Source organism: Penicillium nucicola, assembly GCF_028828085.1.
Source record: "Penicillium nucicola strain IBT 29836 chromosome Unknown utg000010l, whole genome shotgun sequence".
NCBI lineage: Eukaryota > Fungi > Ascomycota > Eurotiomycetes > Eurotiales > Aspergillaceae > Penicillium > Penicillium nucicola.
In genome coordinates, this window is record NW_026643134.1 from 2455366 (window position 1) to 2481709 (window position 26344).

General features: G+C 48.6%; 9 protein-coding genes across 9 annotated transcripts; 5 read left to right on the top strand and 4 right to left on the bottom strand.

Annotated features, from left to right (window-relative positions):
• Positions 1 to 1365: 1365 nt before the first annotated feature.
• Positions 1366 to 2632, bottom strand: mvd1 (diphosphomevalonate decarboxylase MVD1; the record flags this gene model as incomplete). The annotated part of the gene is made up of 2 exons (XM_057131854.1): positions 1366 to 2509; positions 2565 to 2632. 2 exons carry the CDS (start codon positions 2630 to 2632, stop codon positions 1366 to 1368), a joined length of 1212 nt encoding a protein of 403 aa, XP_056979842.1.
• A 173-nt stretch (positions 2633 to 2805) lies between these two features.
• Positions 2806 to 3663, top strand: N7511_009478 (cytochrome c1 heme lyase CYT2; the record flags this gene model as incomplete). The annotated part of the gene is made up of 1 exon (XM_057131855.1): positions 2806 to 3663. One exon carries the CDS (start codon positions 2806 to 2808, stop codon positions 3661 to 3663), a length of 858 nt encoding a protein of 285 aa, XP_056979843.1.
• Positions 3664 to 4017: 354 nt separating this feature from the next.
• Positions 4018 to 4894, bottom strand: N7511_009479 (SNAP receptor PEP12; the record flags this gene model as incomplete). The annotated part of the gene is made up of 2 exons (XM_057131856.1): positions 4018 to 4536; positions 4598 to 4894. 2 exons carry the CDS (start codon positions 4892 to 4894, stop codon positions 4018 to 4020), a joined length of 816 nt encoding a protein of 271 aa, XP_056979844.1.
• A 423-nt stretch (positions 4895 to 5317) lies between these two features.
• N7511_009480 (nucleoporin NDC1) lies at positions 5318 to 7431 on the top strand (the record flags this gene model as incomplete). The annotated part of the gene is made up of 3 exons (XM_057131857.1): positions 5318 to 5450; positions 5541 to 5808; positions 5859 to 7431. The coding sequence occupies 3 exons, from the start codon at positions 5318 to 5320 to the stop codon at positions 7429 to 7431; spliced, it is 1974 nt and encodes a 657-aa protein (XP_056979845.1).
• Positions 7432 to 7848: 417 nt separating this feature from the next.
• N7511_009481 (AAA-ATPase Vps4-associated 1 family protein) lies at positions 7849 to 8613 on the top strand (the record flags this gene model as incomplete). Its single annotated transcript, XM_057131858.1, has 4 exons — positions 7849 to 7959; positions 8057 to 8317; positions 8366 to 8439; positions 8499 to 8613. The coding sequence occupies 4 exons, from the start codon at positions 7849 to 7851 to the stop codon at positions 8611 to 8613; spliced, it is 561 nt and encodes a 186-aa protein (XP_056979846.1).
• Positions 8614 to 13409: 4796 nt separating this feature from the next.
• dspC (dual specificity phosphatase YVH1) lies at positions 13410 to 14946 on the bottom strand (the record flags this gene model as incomplete). The annotated part of the gene is made up of 4 exons (XM_057131859.1): positions 13410 to 13851; positions 13933 to 14283; positions 14551 to 14772; positions 14903 to 14946. 4 exons carry the CDS (start codon positions 14944 to 14946, stop codon positions 13410 to 13412), a joined length of 1059 nt encoding a protein of 352 aa, XP_056979847.1.
• Positions 14947 to 18591: 3645 nt separating this feature from the next.
• znfA (putative C2H2 finger domain protein) lies at positions 18592 to 20812 on the top strand (the record flags this gene model as incomplete). The annotated part of the gene is made up of 3 exons (XM_057131860.1): positions 18592 to 19052; positions 19133 to 20254; positions 20311 to 20812. Coding segments are annotated over 3 exons (2085 nt in total), but the record flags the coding sequence as incomplete, so codon positions are not given.
• Positions 20813 to 21811: 999 nt separating this feature from the next.
• Positions 21812 to 23428, bottom strand: N7511_009484 (putative acyl-CoA thioester hydrolase; the record flags this gene model as incomplete). The annotated part of the gene is made up of 5 exons (XM_057131861.1): positions 21812 to 22362; positions 22417 to 22598; positions 22651 to 22947; positions 22999 to 23063; positions 23129 to 23428. The coding sequence occupies 5 exons, from the start codon at positions 23426 to 23428 to the stop codon at positions 21812 to 21814; spliced, it is 1395 nt and encodes a 464-aa protein (XP_056979849.1).
• Positions 23429 to 24855: 1427 nt separating this feature from the next.
• On the top strand, positions 24856 to 26298 carry N7511_009485 (uncharacterized protein; the record flags this gene model as incomplete). The annotated part of the gene is made up of 4 exons (XM_057131862.1): positions 24856 to 24970; positions 25023 to 25074; positions 25148 to 26199; positions 26252 to 26298. The coding sequence occupies 4 exons, from the start codon at positions 24856 to 24858 to the stop codon at positions 26296 to 26298; spliced, it is 1266 nt and encodes a 421-aa protein (XP_056979850.1).
• Positions 26299 to 26344: the final 46 nt, after the last annotated feature.

The following is a 26344-nucleotide window of genomic DNA, read 5'->3' on the forward strand; positions in this document are numbered from 1 at the left end:
ACACTGTTGAGCAATCCTGTAATAAGCATCTTCCTTGCTCGTAAAAGCCACACTAGATTGATTTTTTTGGTCAGTCAGCGCAGGAAAAAGTTGATTTGCGTAAATTGCGAACCAAGAACTGGTATCTATGGGGGAAGGTCCACAGATATATCTATGTCTTCTGAAATTGGGTTTTGGAGGGCCATTCACGTAGAGCAAAAGGCATTTAGACGATCTAACATATATCCCGAGGCTTTGAGGAGTGACTCGATTCATCACTCTGAATTTATGACAAAATAACCCGAAAAATTGTTTGTTGGCGCTACATCCTGCAACTCAGTCAAATTTGCAGATATGACTTCCAAAGTAGCATGTAACGTGCAGTTATATGGAACTCAAAGAATATACTATTTAAATCGTGGACACGGTACCAGGATAGTCTCTGGTTATCTCTAACGACGGGGTATATCCCAGCTTCAACACGCAATGAGGCGCTTTCATCTCGAGGAAGTAGGACAACGACCATGACTCTTTGCTATGATGACACGAAGACGTTACATTGAACTGCCGTGTATCCAGCAGCCAAATCAACTACAAAGGATACGACAATGACTAAAAGCCCAGTAATGTATAAAAATGAATACATTCCGCAGCTTTTAGACAAACCAGAAACAACATTAGACAAGAACGGTTGAATTACCAAGCTGCTGAGTTAGTTCTCCAGATACACACAACCAGATTGGATCTGACAACGCACATACATACATATAGAAGATGCATCTCCATATCTGGGGCATTCTTGTTGTCCTCCTGGGCGCGAGAGCTCTTGCACCCGCTCAAGCGGTGACACCATCTATCAAATGCTCTTGTGCGGGCAGTTCCGAACATTCGCGCTATGCGTGTGATCATACCGGTGCTTCTTATGGTGAAAGTGGGTGCGGGTTTGCTGGTTGTTGTGTTTATGCTGGGAGTCAGCAGAACAGATTTATTCAGGCTTGTAATACCCTTGGATATGGATTCCGGCGCTGTGATGATTGTGGCTCATGCTGATTGCCATGCTTCTTTGGACGAAGAACTTGCGAAGTGGTTGTCTATGGATATTTCGAGATGAAGGGATGTTTTATCGATTTGCAAGTTGTCTGTAGTTACGTCTATGATAGTCATTTATGTATATGATCGTAAAATCCACGCTCATGTTGTATTATTATGTTCTAGATAGTCCCAAAAACCGAAGACGATACAGTGAAGAAAATATCTGCATCAATTTCATATGGCCAAGTTGAATTGGTCAGATGCAAAGTTGTAAAAGCACGATAGGGTATCTTTCAGGTAATCAAACCTTCCAAAAGAATGGCCAATATGGCCCATTATTCACCTCAGCACCGTCTAGGAGCTGAGGATCTCTCCAGTCTCACTGACAAGGTGAGTGTCAACCTTGACAGGACCCTCTCCAACACCGGTCAAAATGACACGGCTCACACCGTCCTTGAGAACCTCAACAGCACGGGGGTCAACCTGGTCCAGGGGAACTCCAGGAGCAGTGACGTTGGCAATTCTGTCGTAGAAAGCACCGTCCCAGCCCTCAGCCTTAGGGCCGAGGATGGCCTTCACGGTTCCAGCAACGAGCTCAGAGTCCTTATCTTCGTAATAAATGACGGCATTGGGACCGGCGTCGAAAGTGTAGGCAGCAACAGTGCGGCCAACAACACGGTTAATATCGTGAACAAGGCGGACGGCAGCACGAGAGACGTCGTTCATGTAGAAAATAGGGGGCCAGGAGTCAAGGCACGTAGCGTGGAAGGTGTTGGAGTCACGCATGGTGATCTCAGCAAAGTCAGGGAAGTTGCGGTCACGAATTGCAGTTTCAATGGCGGTCATGCGCTGGGGAACAACATTCTGTGCCCGTTCGGCGAAGAGAGCGGATGTTCCAACGGTGGTCTGCATGCCCTCTGTGCTAGGAACATCCTTCTTCTCGGCACTAACAACAAGAACTAGGGCGCGCATCTCAGGCCAGTGAGATGCGGGGGCGACCTCCTCAGCCAAGCTGTCACTTCCGTCAACAAGCTCGCCGGTGCGCCATGCGACGTAGCCGCCCATCAGAGAGCGACAGGCAGAGCCTGAACCCTGACGGGCAATGCGGCTAAGTTCCTTAGGAGATTGGGGCAACTCGTAGAGGTCAGCAACGGCACGAACCAGAGCTGCGAATCCAGCAGCGGAGCTGGCCAGTCCAGCGGCAGTTGGGAAGTTGTTCTCGGAGACGATACGGAGAGGGAGAGTCGAGAGAGCGGGGAGAGAGGTGTCGGCATCTTCGAGGGCTTTGCGATGGGCGCGAAGGCTGGAGATACAGGCAAGGGTGCGCTTGGAGGACTGAATGTCCTGTGGCTTGCCGTTCAAATTCAGGGTGTCCTCGGCGGGGAAGTTACCAGAGCAAGAGGCGGTGGTCAAGGTACGGAGAGAACGCTGAGACAGAGTAACCGAAAGAGAAGAGTTGGTGGGAAGGTTGAGAGTAGTATCACGCTTGCCCCAGTATCTTGATACTTTGATTAGAACTGACAGGCAGTGAGGGGCAATTGAGGTCAACTTACTTGATGACGGCAATATTGACCGGGGCAGTGGTGGTAGCCCGGTAAACGGACTCGTTAGAAGCAGCCATTATAATTTCAGGGGAGAAAAACAAATTTGAGAAATATCCAAATGAACAAAAGGGGAGAATTGGTTGGGGGATCAACGATAATATTGTTTGGCCAGGCGGTGAGGGCAAAATATCTCTAGTTCCTGCTGATGCGCCGATCAATCATTCACTCAATAACGTCCAATTATTCAACAATGGGAGCCGGAGCAAGTACTCCTGCTGCTGAGCCACCTGCAACATGCCCAGTTGATCACAAAACCCGTGAGATCTGGCTGCAGCAAAATGGAAAATCGCCGCATCCCTCGGATTCCGAGGACCGACAGGCCTCTACTGGTCAGGGCCAAACACGCGCTAAATCCCAACGACCACTATCAACAGAACGAGAAGTCAGCACGATACCCCGAGCTGGTGATTTTAGCGCCGACAGCGCCTGCCCCGAGGCCAAGAAGGGAGCACCATCTCCATATGCTGCTTCGCACGGCAGCCCGTCCAATGCCGAATCCGAGACTGGCCGTGACGAGGCTACCGGCAACTGGATCTACCCATCTGAGAAACAATTCTTTGAGGCATTGATGCGCAAAGGAAACACCCCCGGATCTACCGAAACCGCCTCTGAGCTTGCGACCTCCGTGGCCTCGATCATTCCAATCCACAACGCCGTCAATGAGCGTGCATGGAACCAGATCCTCGAATGGGAGAAAAAGGGCCCCTCAGCAGACCCCGGAAGCTCGAAATGCGGAGGACCCAAGTTATATTCCTTCCGCGGCTTGGGTGTCGATCCACAGTACCTAAGTCCGCGTGCGCGGATCAATGGGTGGCTTGGCTACCAGCATCCATTCGATCGCCACGACTGGGTCGTTGAACGATGTGGAGGTGAGAAGATCGAGTATGTAATCGACTTTTACCAGGGTAAGCCAACAGGAAACAGTGAAACCCCGGGTCTGGCAGGTAATGCCGGTCCTGGAAAGCTAAGCTTTTTCCTGGATGTCCGGCCTAAGTTGAACACTTATGAGGGCTGGAGGTTGAGGTTCAACCGTTTCACTGGCCTATGAACATTTCACTGGAGACTTGGGATAGACTCCCGCTGCACATAGAAAGGCGATAATGGAGCATAGGCAGGATTTGGGACCCGATTGGGTGTATTATGCATGTATAACAACATTGAGTTCTGTAAGATAACGTACTGGAGCATTGAAGGTCAACAATGAATCGAATATTCTCCATTTCATTTGCATTGAAGGTTGCGAATCAATTCATAAGCTAGAAAGACCAGGAGCATCACCAACAAAACGAAAACCGAAGAGAAATATGCAAGAGGGATATAGTGCGCATACATGACAGGGTAGAAAGACAAGGATTGCATGGCGAATGGAAAGCAAGAACGAAAGGAGCCATAGGTATCGCAATTAACCAAGGACAATTGCAAGAACGATGATAAGAAGGATGACAGCAAGAATAACGAAAAGACAGCATGCCCTGTTGCGGGCATTCTTTTGGTATCTGCTGGCACTGCGAAGCTCGACATTGGCGCCCCGGGTGTCCTGAGTGACGTTCTGGACATTTTCACTGATAATATCCAACTGGCCTCCTTGTTCAGTGACGATGTGCGCAACATCCCGGAAAAGCTCATTCAGCTCTCCCACGCTCTGTTCAATGTTCCGAATCTCTGTCTCACGCTCGATGATAAGAGACTCCTGGAAGTCCACTTCACCTTGGTTGGCCATACGGTGTTGTTCTTCCAATTGCTGCTCCTGAAGTTGCACATCTGTGTCGATTAATTGGTGTTCACCATCCTCAGCTGCTGTACGGGCAGCAACTGCCGAAGCACGCTGTTTCTCAAGCGCCCTGCGTTGGACTGTTTGGAATTCATCCAGGGTGGCCTTGAATTCAGACGATAGCTTCTGCTGGGTCCACTTCTGGGAGGGCTAGTACAGTGCAAGTCAGTTTGAAAGGGCTCAAAAAACGAGGAAGTAAGCCGAGCCATACGTTCACATCTTCCCAGGTCTGCACCTTCTTGATCCCTTCTCCTACATCCTTGAACCCCGCACGGGTTTCCTCCAAGAGATTATGAACTCGTTCGCGCACACGTTCGGTGTCTCGCTTGGTTCCAAGAAGGGCGATCTGGTTAGACAGGCGAGAAATGTTGGACGTCAATGTAAATAACTGATCCGAGAGCGACTCGGCCAGATGATCGAAGCCCGGATCGTCACGGTATTGCGGGTCTTCTTCCCTGCGCATAGTGGTAGGCTGGGCCTCCAGCGAGTCGAGGCGATCAAAAGACATGACGACAGTACGACAAAGTAATGAATGTCAAAAATGAAGGTAGAACGAGACTGGATAAGAAAGCAGCTATCTGCAGGTCCCTGCTGCCTTCGCCGGCAGACCGCCCTCACATGACGTACCGGAGCCAACTAGTCCCGACTAGGCTAGTACATGTGGCTCAATACTCCAGTGCCACACATCACATGACATGTGTGGCTGGTGTGTTTTGATGCCTCAAAATATTCCATCATTGACTTGGCCGTTCAGTGATTCCGACTAGCTCAACCCAACCTGCTGTCAGCCGTGGCTCTCCGTCAAAATTGTCGCTGGCTTGCCAATTCTACTCCGCAGCTTCCAGGCTTCCCCTAGGATCATCAGTCTGACCATGCTCTAATCTTTCTCACATTCTCTTTCACGAGCGCATCCCACCCCAAAGCTTGCATCATGGCCGCTGTTCGAACCCGGCCATACAGGCGAATCCTGACCTCGGCCCTGCACCGAAGATTCGTCCATGCGTCTGCACTTTCCTTACTAGTGTGTTACATCGTTGCGATTGTCATCGGGAATAAGTCATCCTGTAAGTATCCTAGGATCTTATTGAGTTAAGCTTCGAGGCTTGGCTGATTGCTCCGAGAGCTGAGATAGCTAACAATTGTGATTGACACAGGGTTTTGGCTATGGTTTCCCATTGGAACCTGCGGCATCCGAACCGCAATGCTCTTCCTTTCTTGCCTCACAGTCTTTGTCCTTCGCGTCAGTCAAATGCACATCGGCTCCAGAACATCCGCCTCGTCTTTTGGCACACTTAAGCAGTTCACTTTCTTCCAAATTGCGCAAACATTTGGCTGGTATATCTTCTCGGCCTGGTGGTTCACTCAGATCTATATTTGGTCTTGTTCTGCCGATAGTGACCTTCAGCTCGTGAAACGGGGCAGGTATGTTCAACGCCTGCAAATCATACCAATATTGGGCTAATGAAATATAGAGTACCCGAGCGAGTGACGATGAACGAAAGACCGATCTACCTCCATTTCTACCACTTCTCCCTCGCATGTATGCAGGCCGCATGGCACCTGTACGCCGACTATGACCGTGTCACTTTGCCCATCGCAGATAGAAGCTCCAGAACAAACGATCAGCGCGTTCACCCGGTACAGCAGACATCCAAGTATTTACAGAGAACTTGGATGCAAACATTGCGGGATGGAGCTACGAGGAGTGCAATCACCGCCGGTGTCACTGTTCCTGTGTACCTCTTCTTTCTCCGCCAGACCGTTTGGAGCTGGTTTTTTGCCTTCGCCCGGACTTATGCGGATTTCCCAAGGTCCGCAGCCGATGTCAAGGGGTTCTTTCCTCCAGAGCCCATTACTACGGTCCTCCGGACGCTGTACACTGGGGCGATTCTTGTTACCCTCTGGGAAACTGCCAATCTCTGTTTCTCGGTGTTTATTGGCAAGGAGCCTCTGAAGCGGGGTCAGCCACTCACAACAGACGCCAAGGATCCCAATGGCAGCCTTCTCAATGGCCTCAGCGCAAAGAAAGAAATCGTGAAGACTTTCGCTCTCTGGGAGCTCGGCTTGATCAGCCAGCGCACCCCCGAGCGGCGTAAGGCGATCTTCAGTGAACTTGATCGCGAGAATGGCTCGACCTGGTCTCAGGTTTTGGTTAGCCTCACAGATGTGATCAAGGGTGTCACCATCCGGATTGAGCAAATCACGAAGCCCGCTCCTGTTGCCCAGGCACCTCCTCAAGCCAGGCCATCGGATCCTGTTCTTCAAAATCTTCCACGTCTCACCGAGCCTCTTACAGACCAAAACGTTTTTTCTGCTGCTCCCCAGGCCACTTCCCGACAGGACAAGTTCGGTGATGCGTTCAGTTCAACGGCCAAGTCTTTTGGTCATTCCGAAGACTGGACTCCAACTGCACGGGCCCGTATGCGCGATGCTTTCAGTCAAGCATCCTCGGCTGTTTTCAGTCCCGAGCGGAAACAAAGATTGCTCGGTTCCTCCGAGAGGATGAAGCTGTTGACCGGAGGTCCATCCAGTACTCACAAGCCCGAGGACATCAACCCGTTGCTTGCACAATTCCTTCGTTCGCCCATTGGCCGACCTCTCCAACAAACCTACGCCAAACGTCTTTCCTCAATTGTCCTCGGTGCCCCCGTGTCTTCTGTGTCCCCTATTGTGGATGCCGTAGAGTCGTTGACTCGGCTTTTGATTGCCAGTTTGGCTGAAGACCCATATGGCAAAGTTCAGGCTGACATACCTCCTACAGTGCGTCTTTTCACTGACACTATTCTGACACTGGATACATTTGTTCACCAGGGTGGTTTGGATGCTCACTGGACGGATGTCGACTTCCCCTCTTCTAGTGACCCTACGGCGCAGGCCAAGGCTCGCCAGGTGCCCGACGTGGAGCTGGTACTTGACACACTCCGAGGCGGTCTGAAGGACCTATTGACAGCCTTTAAACCTTACTTGCGGGACATTGGTGTCGTAGGCAAGGACTTGAGACTGGCCAGAGAGGCAGCTGCTATTGATGCAGAGGAGTCATTATGATCAATGATCGTTGGTTTTTTTTTCTCCAGTTTTCTAATGCTCACTATATTTTATGATTTCTCATACAAAATCTCATGTATTGTTCCTGGTAGTACTGTCCCGTTGGGTCTTAGTGGACAGATGCATGGATTGGCGTTCTATCAAGATAGGCATGGACGGGCTGGAATATCATCCAGCTAGTGAACCATTACCATTTGTTCCATTATGAGATTGCCTTTATTTATTTTCAATTGCAGCTCGTAGAAAGTTCCGCATCTACAGTATCAACATCATTTGCTCCAAAGTATGGGTCACATGACAGGCCTATTCAAGTCACCTCAACAAGCTAACCACACTAATCCCCTGACACGTATCGGGGCAGCAACAAGAATCCAAAAACTACCCAGATAGTCAGTTGCAGACGCTTACCCTTGCGCAATGTCATTAACAAATGTCTATCATGTGCGCCGCGTGGCGGATACCTCCGCAAAAGCATGCCTGATTTGCTATAAGCCATCAACCAGCGTAATGATCACTCCAGACAACAAGGTATGCCAATATCGACAAAGCCAGCGAGAATCACACTGCTATTTATTTCAAGCATCTTTCAGTCATGATGCATACAAGTCACTAATTCACACTCCAGGACTTCTTCTACGTGTGCCCCGCACACCTGCAAGACCGGCACTTCTGTTCACCAATAATCGACACAGAAGGCCAAGCAGCGCGTGCCAAAGAAGAAGCAATGGCCAAAGAAATTGAAAAGGTCAAAAATGAGTACGAGGAGAAGCAGCGACGAAAGAAAGAGCGAGAAAAGGAGTCTAAAAGCAAAGACGATCAAGAGAAGAAAGACAAGGAAAACCCCAATGTTTCAGAGACAAAGGATGAAAAGGAGAGGGATGAAAAGGTAAGTATTTATCAAATGCTGTATTCTTTGCTAGCTGACAGTTGAAAGATTGCTTCTATTCAGAAGGGCACTGAACCAGAAAAGAAAACGGACGATTCACCTCGTGTTTTTGCTTTGCACAAGTAGGGATTCTAAACAACCCTTAGCTATGATATGGCTGCTGATTCTAAGTGCGTTCCAGAAATTTCTATCAGATGCGCATTGACCGGTTACGCAATATTGAACTGGGAAAGCGGAATCAGGAAAGACTGAAGAACCCCTCATTGTTTCCCTCTGTGCCATCTGGAAACCCTTAGTCACTTACTGCTCCCGTCTAACTATTGGCTTTTTGCCTTGTCGCGAGATGACACAGCCAATATGATATGCCTGTCGAATGATCAAACATTGCCTCTTGGGCTCAGATTGATACAATGCATACGATTAGTATCATGGATATTGACTGGCTGTGAATATCTATCGAAATAATGCTGGGATCTTAAACTATCTCCCAGGTGAACGATTATCTCGGTCAGGTTGCGGAGAGTAGCAGATGCAACTAAACGGGAAGTATTAAATCACGAACCCTCATACCATTATACCTTAACAAATTCTCGAAGCAATCATTTGCGAACGATTTACCAATTTATCCCCCGCCCAGCAATCAGCGTTCACAAAGATCCATGATGTCGTATCGGTCCTGTCAATGCGCAAGGCACCATTCCTCGGGCACATACACAATAACCCAACCCAAAATCTGAATCCGAGCTCCAGATCCTGCAGGATGCACAGGCAAAACGCTCAGACTCTATCCTCAGCAATCATACCCTACTTTACCCGCGTATTCGTAAAGCCAAGCTCCAAATATAGATCAAACTGCCTAGGCAACATAAGCCAGTTCTGGTTTTTTGCCCGAGAAACAAAAGCGATCTTGATGTATTACAACACGATACTAATCTAGGCTTCCTAGTTTCATTTTCAGCCGGTGATCATCATGGTGTATTATGACTCTGACAGAGTGGGGGTAAATAAGCACTAAAGCGGACCCTACTTGTAGACTGAGGCGAAGCTCACGAACCCCTGCTGGAGGCCATGTCAGCCCTAGTAGACTACCTTGTTCCCTAGCTTATTTTTCGTGGAACCGCTAGTGCCGTACTGCAGTGGCGTAGCGCATAGGCTGTCATGCATGGCTGAGGCTTGAGCGGGTTATTTTCTTATGGAATGAATGCATTATACATCATGTCATGCGAGGTCAGGTAAGGTAGGCCATGGGAATTATATCCCTCTTGTTCTATTCTTGGAGATGGAGGGCTTGCTTCGGTTTCCGGTGTAAAAAGGGGGCTGTGTAGGTTCTATTTTGTGTTTTACTCGACAAGTTTGACCGGCCGCGCAATTGTGTGGCCTATTCGCTTGCTGTGTTTAAGGCGTGAAGAGCTTAGAAGATTTAGTATATAGGAAGTTAAGTGTAGCTCACTTCTTTAGGAGTAGATCTATATAGTACTGATTAGTAGAACACGTCGTATTTGAAGAGTACAAAAAAAGCAAGTAAAACGATTTAAAAAATGAACTAAAAGGTGGTAAAAATATTGGTAGTAGCTGGGGTTCTTGAAATGACACCCCAAAACACACGGAGGTCCCCAATGGGCGACGCGTAGAGACTTGTCAATCTTCTTGATATGGTGTATAGCATGGCATGGTTGGCCCGAGCAATTGCAGAGTGTCTCGCTGACCTCGATGTCAACACACGCTGGTCACTGCTTGTCATTAATGACTGCTATTCAAAAATGGCTGCAGCTCAAATTCACCACACGAGAATCTTCTTCAATCACAGACCTCTAGCCGAAAATTTTGGGGAAAACATCGTCGCAGGATTAGATCAGAACCATAAGCAGCACAGGCTTTGGCGGGAGACAGCACGGTGGAAGATAGAAACGGTAGCGATACGAAGACAATGGGCATTGGAAGCTACATAGAAGACTTCGGGCCACTCAACAATGTGCTCGATTATTGTAAGCCCACCAAGCAGATATTATAGTGCCTATAGCGGAGAGGTTCCAGAAGGACACCGAGCTATCGTGGTGTATTATGCATCCCCCACTAAAGATCATGTTTGGGTCTACTTCAACGATATACGGAACTGGTTGATCGGAAATTTGGGCTATAACCAGCTGATATACCTGGACAACTCGATCTCAATCGCCTGGAAAACAAGATATTCAGGGGCTTAGTTTGCGTGTTTCTCACTCTGCTTGTTGCTACCCTTTTCCGACTCACCAGCTTGTGAATTAAGTACTTCTATCTATGCTGCTCAATGTTTTTTTCTCGCTTTCTTTTCTATGACCAGACCTATCTGTTCCACTGGTTCATTATGGGTATAGCGCATGATATACGTGGATGAAGATTATCTTTTCTTTGGTATTTACCCTCAATTCATACAAAGTAGTAGTATGTTCACCCTATTTTCGGCTCGGGGTATCCCCGCGATATTTTCAACCGATTTTGACACGCTTCGCGCGCTCAAATTCATTTAGTGTGTGTCAATCGCGCCTTACGCGATCCTATAACCCCCATCTCAGGATTATACACCGACATCTTCATCACCTCGTCATCACAAAAACTCTAAGTCTTCAATCCCTTTAAAACCCACAATCCATATCTCTAAGCTCTTCATTTATAAGCGCTATCTGTGTACAATATGCTCACCAGCAGAAAGCTCAAGCAAGCCAGTCCTACCTGCCTTGATCATGTAGCTTGTTCAAGGTTGTGTCAATCCAAACTTCGGATTCAGGCCCACTTTGTAAAGTTCGGTGCGCAGCAAGATTGCATTTGGTCGTAGACTTGATCCTTTGCACATTAGTTAGTGCTCACTTATCTAAAAAGATACACTATAATAACTTGCTTTCCTGCTCCACATTAAATTCGGAGCAGCCTGGCAAGGCAGGAATCTATAATTAAATGAATACCGTGTACAAATTGATAACCAGATTTCTTCCTTTACTACCGAAACAAAGTACCGAATCCAAATTGTAATTTGGGTGCTGCCTGGCAAGTCTAGATAATGGATACCCATAGAAGCCTAACAGCCGACTAAGCCGGCACTATGTGCACTAGATCTTTTAGCTACTTGGTAGCGCGAAACTTGAGTAACGAATCAAGGAAGACTCAAATCTGCGTCTTGCATGTGTAGAGATGCGAGTCAGGCATTTACTATGCTCTTTTCAGATCTGCTGTCATGCACCTTTGCCAAATTGAACAAAACTTGAAAAGAAACCAACCCCGAGAGTCATCGCTGACGATTCTATTAATACGCGTACACAGTCTATAATTAAAGATATCAACTCAGTGAACGAGGAGCGACGAAGCAGCACAAGGCTGCGGTACTGTTGTACATCATGCTGTCTACCAGATACAGCATACTAGCCAGCAACCAGCATCTTTACTGTAGTATAGAATTAAGTAAAACATCTTTCTAAGATTGATGATTGAAGGAAAAAGAAACAAATCGAAACTTAGCAACCCAATCACACCCAAAGTCAGCGCCAACAGCACTTACCGTACTGTCTGCCCGACAACCAACAACCAACCAAGCTCACGCTCAAGCCCAATCCCAGACAAACCTGAAACAAAGTAACATACTCAGCGATCGACTAGCGATCCCAACCCCATCCAACGCCAAAATATACAATGACGCAAAGAAAGAAAGGGAAAATGGATCTGTATCCAGACCAGACCAGCCCAGAAAGGAACACTCCACCGGGAGCTCCCCCTGCAAGGCAGTGCACTGCCCCACCCCCACCAGAGAAGGGCTGCCAATGAGAGAGGGAGAATGTGTTAAAATACTTGCAAGTATATATGATATATCTAGAAAGAAGGGAAAGATCAGCATACCAAAGGAACAAATACGAGTGAATACCAGACCGACGTTAGCACATAGGGCTACCCAAATCACACCCAGATCGATCCCCAGCAAACAAGCCAAACAAGTGAAAGAGACAGTAACAAACAAACAAGGACAATACCCGTATTTCCAATACACAACACCAACCAATCGGGCTCTGGAGGAACAGACCCGCTTTGCACAGCCTCCTTCAAACCTTGGAATTGGTCGGCAGGGGAAATGACTGAAATGACAGTCTTTTCTGCCCTTCCGCTGATCCCTTTTCTGACAGTGTGGAGAATGCGTTTGTGATATTTCTTGGCGCGCGACTAAGCCTAATATGCTTGTTCCTATTCGCTCACACACACAGTAAAGTACACTTCGAGGGTTGAGTCTCGTTTCACGTTTCATATAGATGGTAGCCATAGCGTTGGGAGTATACATGCGCAGGACTGTATGCCCATGTACACGCACATGCTCATGCATTTAAATGTACGATTCAAAATGGGGCTTTGGTTGCGTCTCATATCGCCGACTGTGGTGTGACTCTAGCACTGTACAGTATCTGGAATTGGATTTAGTAGCGCGGGTTTCGCTTTGTTTTCTTTTGCCTTGTGAGACGATGAAGATCCGAGGCGGAGGCGGAGGCGGAGGCGGACGTGGCGTGGCATGCCTTGGGTACTACTTGTATAGTACTTCTTCTTCACCGTGGGTATGTTTTTGATATTTCGGTGGGCTGATGCCTTGGTTTCTCCGTTATCAAGGGGACACGGAACCAGGGGCACGTCAGCAGAGCCGCTGGGTGTGTTGCCTAGTGTGTGTTTCTAGGTTTATGGCTTTTTGTAGATCATGGGATGGACAGGGGAGATCTGTCAGCCTGGTATGTTGAGGCGGTGTTTCGAGCTTCAATTTGAGTTTTGCTGAATGCCTGTTTGAATTTCCATAGTCGGAAGGAAATACTAGCCATGACAGTCTGTCTGTCATTCGTCATGGGGTGCGCGGGAAGCACTAAATTCTTGGTTGCCTTGTTGACAGTCTGGAAGTCGAGCTGTGAACTTTGTGGACTATCACCCCCAGCTTGAGATATACCCCCATGAGCAAATGACAAGACCAGTGAACTCTTTTCGGCTTCCGACGAAGCGGATAAAACAATGAAGCAAGGAAACAGTATGTAGAAGTTGAGGTTAAACTGTCATGACTCGTAATTCTATTTAAGCATATGATGTTCGTCGCCTATCCTCATAGATTGCCACGCCCGGTATCATTGGAATTTTGAGCCCGCATGCTCGGAGGAAGACGGATCGCAGGATTAGCTCTTGGGCCCTGGGCAACGTTCACTTGATTTGCAATGTCAACCCGCGCCTTGGCAAGACCGATTGCAGGCACAACCCAATGGTTACAGCTGCACTGCATTCCCTGCCACGCGAATTTACCGATGTTAGCCCCACAGACAGGATTGGGACAAGTCAGCCGACCAGAGAGGGGAGCATCATCTGGATGGGATCCGTAGGTTGCGTCGGCGGCAGGCTCGGATGCATTCTCGGATGGGAAGAGACTCGGGCGCATCCACGTCAGGGGGTGAAGGAATACATGACCGCAGTTAGCGGACGGGTTGATCTTGGCGCTCTGTTGCTTTTCTTGTTCATGCGGAATGATAAATGGGGTTGTTGCCAATTTGCGTCTGTGGATATAAGGTTAGCGGATTTGGTCCGTGTCTCAGTGCAAAGGATTCTCGAAAATCTAGGTTAGGGATGGAACTAACCTGCATTTCCGGCATTTGATCTCAACTGTTTGACCAGTGCTTTCTTGGGATCGCATGGGCTGCTCATCTTCGAATCGCACCGACTTTAGCTCTGGGGCTCGGCCACACGCCACGCTATCCTCGACGTCGCGGCGATACAGCCAGCGTTGGTACAAGGGATGATCGGTGACATCATCTGGACAGCCCATCTCATGGTACAGCTCGAGCTGCTCCATGAAGCCATCGTTGGGTTCACAGAGGGGCCGGGTTTCGCGGACCAGCGCAAGGGCAGACTGCGGTGTGAGCGCACCCGGTTGGCGGTGGAGCAAGTAGGCGATGCAAATGGTTGCGGAGCGGGACTTCCCCATCGCACTGGATCATCACATCAGTCACTGTACATCTTACTATGTTGAGCAAATCTGATCCGGCTCGGGACTGTCCAGAAAAAAAGGCTCCATCATGCACCCTGGGATTTGTAGAAAACTCCAGCCACGTGTAGATCGTGATTGATAGACATGTGATGACGTAGGAGGCATGAAGCCACAAGTATAGCTCACATCCAATGAAAGATAGGGATCGATCGAGATCAAAGGAAAGGGAAGGACCAATGAAAGATTGATATGATGTGTTTTGACTCACCAGTGTACGAGGACACCACGGCCGGTGTCTAGACCGGCTTGGATGAACTTGATGGCAGCGGGGAAATGTTCCAATAGATTATCCTCATCAGTATCATCAACTCCTATGGAGTGATGCTCATAGCCCTCGAAAGTCTCCTCTGATGGGCTCAGCCGTAGCACTGATAGCACATGGGAGATATCTGCTCGGGCCATTGCTGCTTTGTTTTTCAAGCAGAATATACTATATTTGGCGGTCAGAACGTCAAATCAATTGCCAAACACGGTACTGGCAATATTGATTGGTAGCATCGATTGCCAGCCCTGCTTTGGACATATATGTTGTTGTGATATCTAATCAACAAAGTACTAACCCGCCAACGTAGATGTTGTGGCCTTTGATTTGATTCATGGCCATTTTGAATGGTGCTGCAATATACAGCAAAGAAAGAATGTGGAAGATAGAGACAAAAGTGTCATGCAAAAGAAAGCAAAAAGAAGTCAGCGCTCTAAGAGTGAAGTCGACGCTTTCCTACTTGGACGAGGAGGTTGAGCCTCGGCGCTGCCAAACTCAAAAAGTCTGATAGGGCAAGGGTATGACAAAGCAGGTGACATCGATGCCTCAGGCAGAGTTTCAGGTCTGTCCTCTATTTCACCTCTGCGAAGCCAGGCTTGGTGAAAGAAACATCCCCATTACTTGCAATATGTGCTGTTGTTTTTGACGGTAGCTTCCTTGAGAATATCATATCTGCAATGTATGGGTTGATCTGGCACTCCAACTCCAGAGTACCCACTGTATGAGGGGCTCCACATTTTGGGGATGGTTTGTATAGGCCCTCTTCTCAGGGTCTTTCCATGCGATAGAAAGACATGATAGGATATCTGATTCTTCAAGCTAGTTGCGCACAGTCATTCCTTCGACTCACTGCCCCCTCTTCAATATAGGGCGTGTAGGGCGCTCAACCTAGACCCCTCACCGACGGCCCGCCACTAACACCGTCGTAACGCACACCTACAACTACACACACAAGTACCGAATTTAGCATGATTGGACGTGGAAAATACACGAGAAGCCTAGCCAAGCGCTTCACGCTGCAAGTGGAGCGTGATTTATTCCCGACACACATCAAACACTGAACCTGACCATGCTCAAAGCTGATTTGTTACAACAGCTGCAAGGGTCATCACAGATGAATCAAGGGCGAAGTCAGTGTTACTGTGGACTCACCGCGGGGAACCCACAGGCTGACTGAGACCGGTAATAAAGAAGGAATATCGATTGTGACTCGAAGTCATATACGGAGCATACGGAACATACGAAGCACAGGGCAGCCACAGAGGAGCAGGCGTCGCGTCATAATCTGGGCGACGAGTGACATGCACTGCTAGGCTGCAGCCCTCTAGGGCTTAAGGCTGGCTGCGCCTCAGGAGGTGATGCGGTTAATTGCACCCGATCTTCTCTAGGGGCTTGCTGACAGGCTGTGCCAGCTAGGGTCCATGGGTGCCTTGACCAGATTTAGATGCCTGATGCCTCTGTAATTTTTTACTAGTGCTGGAGTATTTGCCTGATCATTCCTAAAACGAGATGCAGAACAGACGCACTGCGATGGAGTCTGGAGCTTAGCCAAAGAGTGGTGACGTCTTTGAATGAAGAGGGTGTCTCGCCTCCTGGATCCCAAGCTGGGACTTGACGGCGACGATCGAGGGATAGGAAACTTTATTGCACTAGTGACTAACCCGCCACAATGGTTCAATGTAATGAAGCAATGCAGTGTGTTGGACTGTATGCCAAGCTCACTGCCACTCTCTCGAAAATGAGTCTGTGGAGACACCGTACGGGAAGTACGATCGTACAATCACGCTGTACGCTGTACATGTACTGGAGCCTGACTTTTGAGCAAATCTCATGATAGGCTGGGATTAGAGCCCACGGTCAGGCGATCTGATATGGAATACTGTACTTGTACAGGGAGAGGGCAGGGCCGTACATGCGTGTGATAGGGCTTACTTGCTCTGGATCTCAGAAACCCCTCCCCGTTACACCCCTCGTACTAGCCTCCATGTACAGCAGCTGGTTTAGCGAAATAAGACCCTTGGAAAGGAAAACGCTCAGAGATTTTTTTTGTTCTGGAAGCTTTGCTGGTGTGGAGATTCGGATTACTCATCCTTCCCTGCAGCCCTGGAGGTTTGTTCCAACGTTCCAATTTCGTCTTCAAGAAACCCAGGCACTTCCCAGGGCCAGTTTGAGGGAATTGCTACTTTCCACAGCATGTCGCATGTCTCTTGAATGTTCACACAAGAAGGTTCACTCCCCTGCGCCCAAATGACAAGCCGACAGTGTGGCAGTGCATGCAATCTTAGGCGCCAAGTGGACCACACTAGCAATCAGTGGGTCAAAGTACAACTTGTCTACGTTTTTGTGTGGAGGCAAAATAATGTTCTGTGTTCATCCGAATACTCCGATCTGGGTCCGTATGCCCTACGGAGGGAGAAGCTAACTTGGAACTATATAGTCAAGTTTTCATCTCCTACTCATTTGAATGGCTTCACAATTCCCTGCTCACCTGTTCAGGCGGGGAATATTAAGCCTAAATGCCAAGACTTCCAAGCCCCCGGTGTATATTGTCACTGGCTGCAAATCTGCTCAAGGCCCTGCCAATCTATACTTCATTCTTACAGAGGCGTGACTCCGCATTGGTGCCCCTCTCTCTTTACAAGTTGGCCACCGCTAAACCATGGGTGTTGAGAGACGTGTCTCTCCAAGTAATACTTCCGACCCGGTTGCTTTACCGAAAAGGGATTTCCAGCCCTGTGGCCTTGTCTCTGTCAGCCCTCGGTAATGCTCACCTCGATATGTGACCCCTTTCTAGGAGCAGACCATGGAATGTCACACTGAGGAGGCGTCCAATATATACGAGTGACAACCCCCACTCTCAGATTTACCGCACGGGGAGCCATACTGCCATGTTCTGGTTGGTTTCCCGTACGTGAAGATTATGGGGTAGTATAGAGTAGTATAGATCAGCGTTCGGTCTGGACTTCACTTCCCGAGGAATGGCATTTTCTGGAAAAGCCAAGCAATGCGCAGTTGGGAACTACAGAAGGCAAGCTACCAGAAAAGGGGCCAAAATTACGAGCCGGCCTGTCCGTTTAAGGCTGAGGGTCTTCCAGCCTTGTGTCAATCCAACGTGGTGAGCCACGCGGGAGGAATTTACCCAAAGAATAAAAAAGGAAATACAAAGAAATGAAAATAATAAAATTCGATATAATTACAGGGAAGTGAAAAGCAGGGTAACGAGGAATACCAGTATGGTAACTAACATTACATATACGACCCGTCGCCTCTCCACCACGTCACCCTCCAACACTTTAAGTCCGAGACCTGCTGTTTCATTTCTCATTAGTCGACTCCCTTTGAGATCTCCTCTGGACTTGCTTGAACTTGCTTAACTTACCGATTCTTGCATTCTCTGATCTAGCATTCCTGACGCCTCACTCTCAGCTCCTCTCAGCCTGCTTCTCCTCGGCTTCAGCTGCGCCTGAATTTAAAGAGCTCTTTTATACTGGCACTAATTGCCTACATAGCCTTCCTTGTCCTCTGGTTTTACTATAAGCATGTGCGCGTCTAGTCTGGTTTGCCATTGAATCGCCTCCTGGTTCCATGGCCGGATTGTGTGTCACTATAGCGGGAAACGTTTCATATGAGGCGAATCGCCCACGCCCCCGAGGTTGGTCCTCTTTTCAGCCCTATTTCCCCCGGTTTTTTGTTTATAATTTTGACATAATCTGACCTTGGAAAACAGACTTGCACTGCATGAAGGCCCTAACTAAGAATTTGCGCCACTCTTCACTTTTCTAAAAGCTGGCCTTTCAACACTCCCATCGTGAGCTTAACGGCCCGCTTAAGAATCGGAGCTGGTTCCACGACCGACATTTTTACTCAACTGGATTGGGTTACTGCTGCAAGGATCTTGATTTGACCTGCTTATTACGATTGCCATCAAGGTCGACCTCCAACCTTAGGTTCATGACGCCCAGCCCGTATTAATTCTCCGGGTTCAGCTCTGGTTCTAGAATGGACTTTCGACCGTCGCGTTCGAGTTTCCATGATCATAGAGATCGCCGTACTTTTGACAGATCTTCAACCGCTATGCCCGAGCTGTCTTTTGCTTCGCACGGCCCGTTACCTATAGCTTCTCGGTCTATCATGAACACTGCTCCGCCACCACTGCCTCCTCCGCCAAGCATCCCCGACCTGGAGAACGGGTATGACGCTGGCTGGCACCACGCAAACTCGGATTCTTCAACTTCTCTCCCTCCTATTCACCCAAATTCTAGCTTGCTGGGCGGCCATCGACGACCCGAGGCTGCGCCGCAGAGTGATCCTATGCAAATCGATGATTGTGACGGGAGGCGGAGCGTTCCTGTATCGCGAAGCCCAAAAGCCCAGATTAATATTGAGCCTCCGGCCACGGAGGGATTACCCAGTTTAATATCAATCAATACGAATCTGCCAGGTCCAGTGTAAGTGGCATGCGCGAAACTGCGCATTCAGTTTCGTACAATATTTTCCTTTATTTTCTTGTTACTGATTTTCTTAAAAGTCTGAGTGGCGAACGCGATTTTTCGCTGCGAAGTGTGAAGGATTCATCAAATGCATACGACCAACACCTATTATCGAAAATTGGGAAGCCTCTTTCGCCACGGGGATCTATCAGTTTAGGAACAGACAACCGAGGATCACTATCCGCACTCACCGTTCCATCCGTTCAATCACGAGGCTCCAACAATCTCACATCACCAGGACCATCAGAAGGATCAACACTCGACGTGAAATGGTACAACAGCCCTCAATCAGGGGGCGTTTCGCCCAGGACGAAGCCCGGATGGCGAGAACATCTCGAAGGCCGAAGCCCAAGCGTGGAAAGCAACGCACCATCAACAGCGCTGGACTACGACCAGGGATCAATGCGGGATATTGGACGGCGGCGGCATCGTGGAACGACACCATCGCGAGAGGACAGCATCAGTTTACCGAGCCGATCGAACCGCGGAAGCTATGACCATGGCGTGTTTTCGGATATAGAGGGGGAGTTCTCGACTGATGAGCCGGTGCCTCCGCGCCAGTTCATTCTTCGAGAACCTACTCCGCCGTATCCGGATTCAAGGCAGGGCATGAAGCGACGGGCTTCGTCACCCCCGCGGGAACCTTTGAGTGATGAGAGGCATACGCTGCATGTTGCAACAAGTAATGGCGATTTGTCGCAGAGGAGAACGAGCGGTCACCCATTCACGAATACGCTGTCTGTCAATCCCAATTATCCCATTAGCCAGCGGACACTCTCGGCTACTTCATCTTTGAGCATCCGGACCTCGGGCTCTTATTCGTCTACGCTTTCTATTGGGGGTAGCAGCATGACTAGCCTTTCGCCGTACGACCAACGATCTCCCGGCGGCTTTTCCACGAGCTCTGATCTCGATACGTATCACGAAAAATCAATTCTCAACCCTAGCTCTCCTGCAGCTCTGGTCCAGCCAACGATTGCAAGGGCTCTTCCTGGTCCAGCCTCTCTTGAACCGCCGACAACGGATGCTACCGGCAAACTGTCCGTCCCAACAACGATCTTGAACATTCCCAAACCCACAACATCAAAAATGGGCGGCCTATTCATCTGTGATTGTTGTCCAAAGAAGCCCAAGAAATTCGACAACCCAGACGACCTCCGGTAAGAACCACCCAACCCACTGCCAAAGCAAGTCCATAACAACTAACACATAACAGCTCCCACGAAATGGAAAAACAATACGCATGCGCCTACTGCAACAACCGCTTCAAAAACAAAAACGAAGCGGAACGCCACCAAAACTCCCTCCATCTCCGGCGCCACTCCTGGTCCTGCGCCGCTCTAGTCTCCTTCCAAGCAGCGTTCCACGCCTCAGGCGCCCAATCATGCCAAACAAACGCCGGTCCCTCGCATGATACATGCGGCTACTGCGGAGAAGAATTTCCCAATTTCCCATCTGCCGATTGGGACGCCCGCTTTGAGCATTTGACTACTGTGCATAAGTTTGGTGAATGCAACAATGCGAAGAAGTTCTTCCGAGCCGATCATTTCCGCCAACATCTTAAGCATAGTCATGCTGGCACTAGCGGGAAGTGGACTAACATTCTGGAGAATGCTTGCATGAAGGAGGAGCAGCCTGACAAACCTAGGGACCAGACTGGAAATGGAAATGGGGGGCTGTCGTCGAATGCTATTTCTGAGGTTTTGAGTGAACAGTGATATTTGTTTGTCTTTTGAGCAGACAAATATTCTTGCTTTGCTCTTTACCGCAATACTAGCATTTTCTTGTCCTGTATCTTGCCACTTTTGATATACCGGTCTAGGCAATGACCAAGCATCTGGCTCGCTTATCTCTAACAAACGAGAAACCGGACCTGTGGGCCTGTGGGTCGTCAAATCTGTTCTCGAAACAGTAACACCACCACCACTACTTCTATCATCGTCACTACCACCACACTCAATATCCGACCAAAACAATATACTACTCTCACAACACCTCAACAACACAAAAAGTGACATCAAACCAAACACCAAACTCAAAAGCCCAACGGGCATATACCATAAATAACGAAATGAAACGACATCTGGAATAAAACCTTCGAATCCACCCACACAGGGGGAAGCACAAACGAAGGACAAGGCAAAGGGAGTTGGGACAGGAAACTGGGCTGGGATCTGGGATCTCTTAAAGCTGTGAATTGGATCAACATACTCTGTGTATACCTGGTGCATTGCTTGGGAGGATTCATCATTCTCATTATCATTTGACATCGGTGCAGACGGTTCATACTCACGGGGGGGTCTTCTTTTCTTTTTCTTTTTTACTATTGGAGCGGGAAGGAAAGGAATTGATATTTTCTCTATTTTCTTCTATACATGTTTTTTTTTTTATCTCTTTTCTTTTGGGCGCGTTGGTTTGCGTATAAATATCCCTTCCCCGTCCCTCTTTTCATACATACGCTCTTGGTTGGGTTGGATGGTGATTTGGGGCGTTGTATATATAGAATTGCTTTTTTCTCCGATATTTGTTCCTGTGCATGGTAGCGTTTACAAAATAAGGATTTCTTGACAATATATTTGAACATTTCATGGAAGATCAAGTCCCCATCAATAATAACTTATACAAGTTGTCAAAAAAAAACCCCCCCAAATGACGGACTTAAAACGCGAAACCACCCAACTATATCAATCCGAAAGCCAAACACAACCCAAACCGATTTACTCAGTAACACTATCCTGAATGCTCCTCAGCGCACTCATCTTGTGCGCAGGATCAATAGCAGCAGCATTCCTAGCTCTCCTCCGCGCATCGGTCCAAAGCATAAACTCTCCATAACTCTTCGGCATAACATGCACATCCTTCTCAACAAGGAAAGTATAATTGAACATGCCAGTAGACTTCTTAGTGCCGTGCTCGACATCCCTCACCTTCGAATCAACGCGCACCTGCACCTTGGTGTACTTGGTTTTATCACCCTCACGCTCTTCGGGCTCCGTATACGCAACCGTAGCGCGCAGGTATAGCACGCTGCCGACTGGCACTGGGTTTTCAAAGGTACTTGGGTCTAGAGCAAGGAAGTTGGGTCGGGCATGGGAGAATGAGGCTGCACAGCAGAAGGCGAGTTCGAAAGATTGTTTGAGGAGGAAACCACCGAAGATCATGAAGTTGTGCCGGTTGCGGTTTTGGGGTTGCATGATCATGGCGGACTTGAGGACTGTGTCGCTCATGAAGACTTGGTTTTCTGGGCGGGTTGGGGGTGTTTGGGGGTCTGGTTCTTATTAGTTTGGGATTGGGTTTGGTGGATGGCTTGGGGGTTGCGTACTTAGGTATGACATTTCCTTTGTCCACATTGAGTGGATTAGATCACTCTCTTCGTCGTCTGGGGCTCGCTCGAGGAGACTGCGCTTGCGGAGAGCTTTCTTGGCTTGGTAGTTTGCTTCGCCTTTCTTGAAGAGACGCTTTTCTTCTTCGGTTTCGACGAGAAGAGGAGCCACGGGTACGGGGCTAAGCCAGAGATTAGTTTCGCTGTAGTACATAAGAAGAAGGGTGAACATACGTCTTCGTGGCCGGGTCTAAGGAGACCATGGTGAATGCACAAGTGATGAGAACGTCCTCTGGCTGAGCTGCCTGGCCATCAGGACGAACCTTGCTGACCTGACATGAAATCTCCATACTGGAACGACCTGTTGCATATGTGCATTGGCCACTAAGCTCGAGATCGCAGATCTCCATTAGAGGGTGCTCAATGGTGATTCGGTCTACGGCAGCTGTGACAGTTGACACGCCATCGCCAGTATGTTGATAGGCAATAATGCCAGCCAGGGCATCAAGGTCCATCAACAGAGATCCGAGCCTGGTTCAACATCAGTAAAATGCTCTTTGAACGCATTAATCTTGAACTCACCTAATGTGGCCCGATGAGTTGAGATAGGAATCCAGAAGCCACTTGTCTTGGGCCAATGGCAAAACCTACAAAATCTCTGGTCAGCATCCAACCATAATTGCCCATGGCTTTAACGTTATTTGTAACATACAGCCGTGTAAGCACTATCACACATCTTCTTCGGGGTCAAGTCTGGCTTAATAGCCTTAGCCGCATTCCCCTTTGAGTCGGCCTTAGCTGCCTCCCGACTTTGCGTCAAAGCATCGATCCAAGGCGTTTTAACACGCATCGGCATCCAAGTTGGCCGGGATTCACACTGCGCAGGGGTGGAATGAAACTCCTGCATGTTGGCGCAGAGAGGCTGGGCTGCAACCATGGCTCGCGCCGGCAATGATGGAGCCAGGCATTTTGAGCGAGCAAGCGCTGACCTTCTACTTGCAAGGCCGAACATTGTATGAGGTTTGAGGTGTTTGATGAGGTTAGAAAAGAAAAACAACTGGGCCGAGTAGTGACGATGACGTTCCCGAGGATCCCGATGCAGTTAGCCGCCGACGGGGATTCTCGGATCCCGACGAAATTGCCGAGCTCTATACTTCCGATTTCTTAGTCAAGACCGCATTGCTGAGAAGTTTGTTGGTGAGATTGAGAGGGATTTCAGTGATTGTTTCCGGGTGTCTGTATTCTCTCGGTTGGCCGGGCTAGGTAAATTCAGGAGAACTCGCGTCGAGACACTATGCAGCATGAGGGTTCAGCTTCAGTCAGGCATGTTTATAGCATTTTAAATGTTTCTAACAATTGGCAAAAGCAAAATGCTCCTCATATGGTATGGCAGCAGGGTCGCCATAGGCTCTTCGTCCAGTAACTTCAGTATCTGATCTTTGGACTACAAGCCTATACTAGTAATTTGAACAGGTTGAAGACAGACCAAGCACCAAGTAGCCATTGATCTGACGGGTGAGTCATTTTAATTGTGAAAAGCCACGAAATGTATCAGTAAAAAAAAACAGAAATACCAACTACTTTCTTGCTACGTTGATTTTAAAAACAGGCAGACGTCGCTATATATCTTTGAAACAAGCTTCTGCGAACAGCACCAAGCACTCTCGGCCGATACAATCACCCTCAGGGTCGCCCGGCTCTCTCCACTATCAATTAATCCAATTAGGATGGATACATACACGTAGCTCTTATGCTTGTGTTGTTGATCAGCAAGTGAGAGAAAGCTCAGCCGGGGTGTATACCACCCCAACGGACTTCTCGGGCGACAAGCATCACAAGTCCCCATATTTTGTCCATGGTAGCCATGTAAGCCCCAGTTGTATCCAATCTGTTTCAGTTCTGGTACCTGTAACATCCGTATGTTGATAGACAGAAGACAGGGCACCGTCACACGCGACCGAACCAACTCCTCACACTACTGTACCAGACCCTAAGTATCAAACATAGAATAACCAGAGTAACTTGAACAAAATGACAAATGAACAAATACCAGCGGTAAAAACAAAAGCACTCAAACAACATCAGACAACCAGGATCTATAGATACCGGCCCTAGAAGCGACCCAGTCATCGCAACCCATGAACACGAAATAAGAATTTAGCGCAGATCACCACGCAGATCTTAACCAAACATACACATCATGCATAAAGACTAAAACAAGATCCCCCGGACCGAAGTCATACCATGATATAATGTTCTCTCGTCCGAGAACGGCCATGCAGCGTCAAATGAAGTCATCGATTAGATAAAACAGATCTATAAAGTTCACAAACATCCACGCAATGCATTTCAGTGCTTGTATCAACTCAAAGCACAGCTGTCTCTACTGTTCCTCGAATTTGAATAACTAAGAACTGGATTTCATACATCAAAATCAACATGAGTGACCCCAACAACCCTCATATCAAGAACCGCACCACGCCCCAATGGGGTCTCTACCAACGCGAGAACTTTTTGAAGCAGAACGAAGGACAGGCGCCACTGTTCAACACTGGTAAGTTCAGTCCCAACAGCATAACAATAAAAGATACTAACATCAGAGCCAGATCCTCGAAAACTAGAAGAAAGAGCCAAAGAAAAGCTCAGCGAAGGCGGCTGGTACAACTCCCCAATATCGAACCCATAAAACCAACCCCCAAGCAACAACAGCCAACTAACGAAAATAAAACAGGTACTACGCCTCCTCCAACGCAGGACTCTCAAACACGCACCTGACAAACCGACAATCCTTCTACCGCCACCGACTAATCCCTAACCAACTAATCGACACCAACAACCGCGACACCAGCACCGAAATCTTCAACCACAAAGTATCAGCCCCGATCGGCTTCGCCCCAATAGGAATCAACAAGATCTACCACGCAGCCGGCGAAAGCGCCGTCGCAAAAGTCGCCGGCGAACTCAACCTCCCCTACTGCCTCTCCACAGCCGGCAGCACATCAATCGAAGACGTAGGAAAAGCCAACGGACCCGGTAACCCGCGCTTCTACCAGCTGTACATGCCGCACGACGACGAGCTGACCGTGTCCCTGCTGACAAGAGCATGGGAGGCGGGCTTTGACGCGCTGATGCTGACGACGGACACATGGCAGCTTGGATGGCGACACGACGATGTGTCGGCGTCGAACTATGCGTTTTACCGTGGATTCGGGGCGGATTTGGGGCTTTCGGATCCTGTCTTTCGGAAACGGTGTCGGGAGAGCGGGATCGATCCCGATGTCGATGTTGTTGCGGCTTCGGTGAAGTGGATTGATTCTGTTTGGCATGGGCGGGCGTGGTCGTGGGAGAAGATTCCTTGGTTGATTGAGACTTGGAAGGGGATTAGTGGGGGGAGGCCGTTTGCTATCAAGGGGATTCAGTCGGTTGGTGATGCGCGGCGGTGTGTTGAGTTTGGGGTTGATGGGATTGTGGTTAGTAACCATGCTGGACGGCAGGTTGATGGGGCGGTTGCTAGTCTTGATGCTTTGGAGAGTATTGCGGAAGCTGTTGGGGAGAAGATTTATGTTATGTTTGATTCGGGGGTGAGGGGGGCGAGTGATGTTGTGAAGGCTTTGGCGCTTGGAGCGAGGTTTGTTTTCGTGGGACGGTTGTGGATTTGGGGGTTGAGTATTGCTGGGGAGGAGGGTGTGAGGCATGTGATGAAATCTTTGTTGGCTGATTTGGATATTTTGATGGGCGTTGCTGGGTTTAATGGGGTTGGGGACTTTGATCGCTCAATTCTTGGTAGGTTCACTGTTGGGGGTTTGGAAGCTGGGATGCATGCTGACATTGATAGATTCTGGTCCGAAGAATTACTCGTTGATTCCACAGAAGAGCCTGTGAAAGGGTTATGAATGTGGACATGAATGAGGATGAAAGACATCTTGGT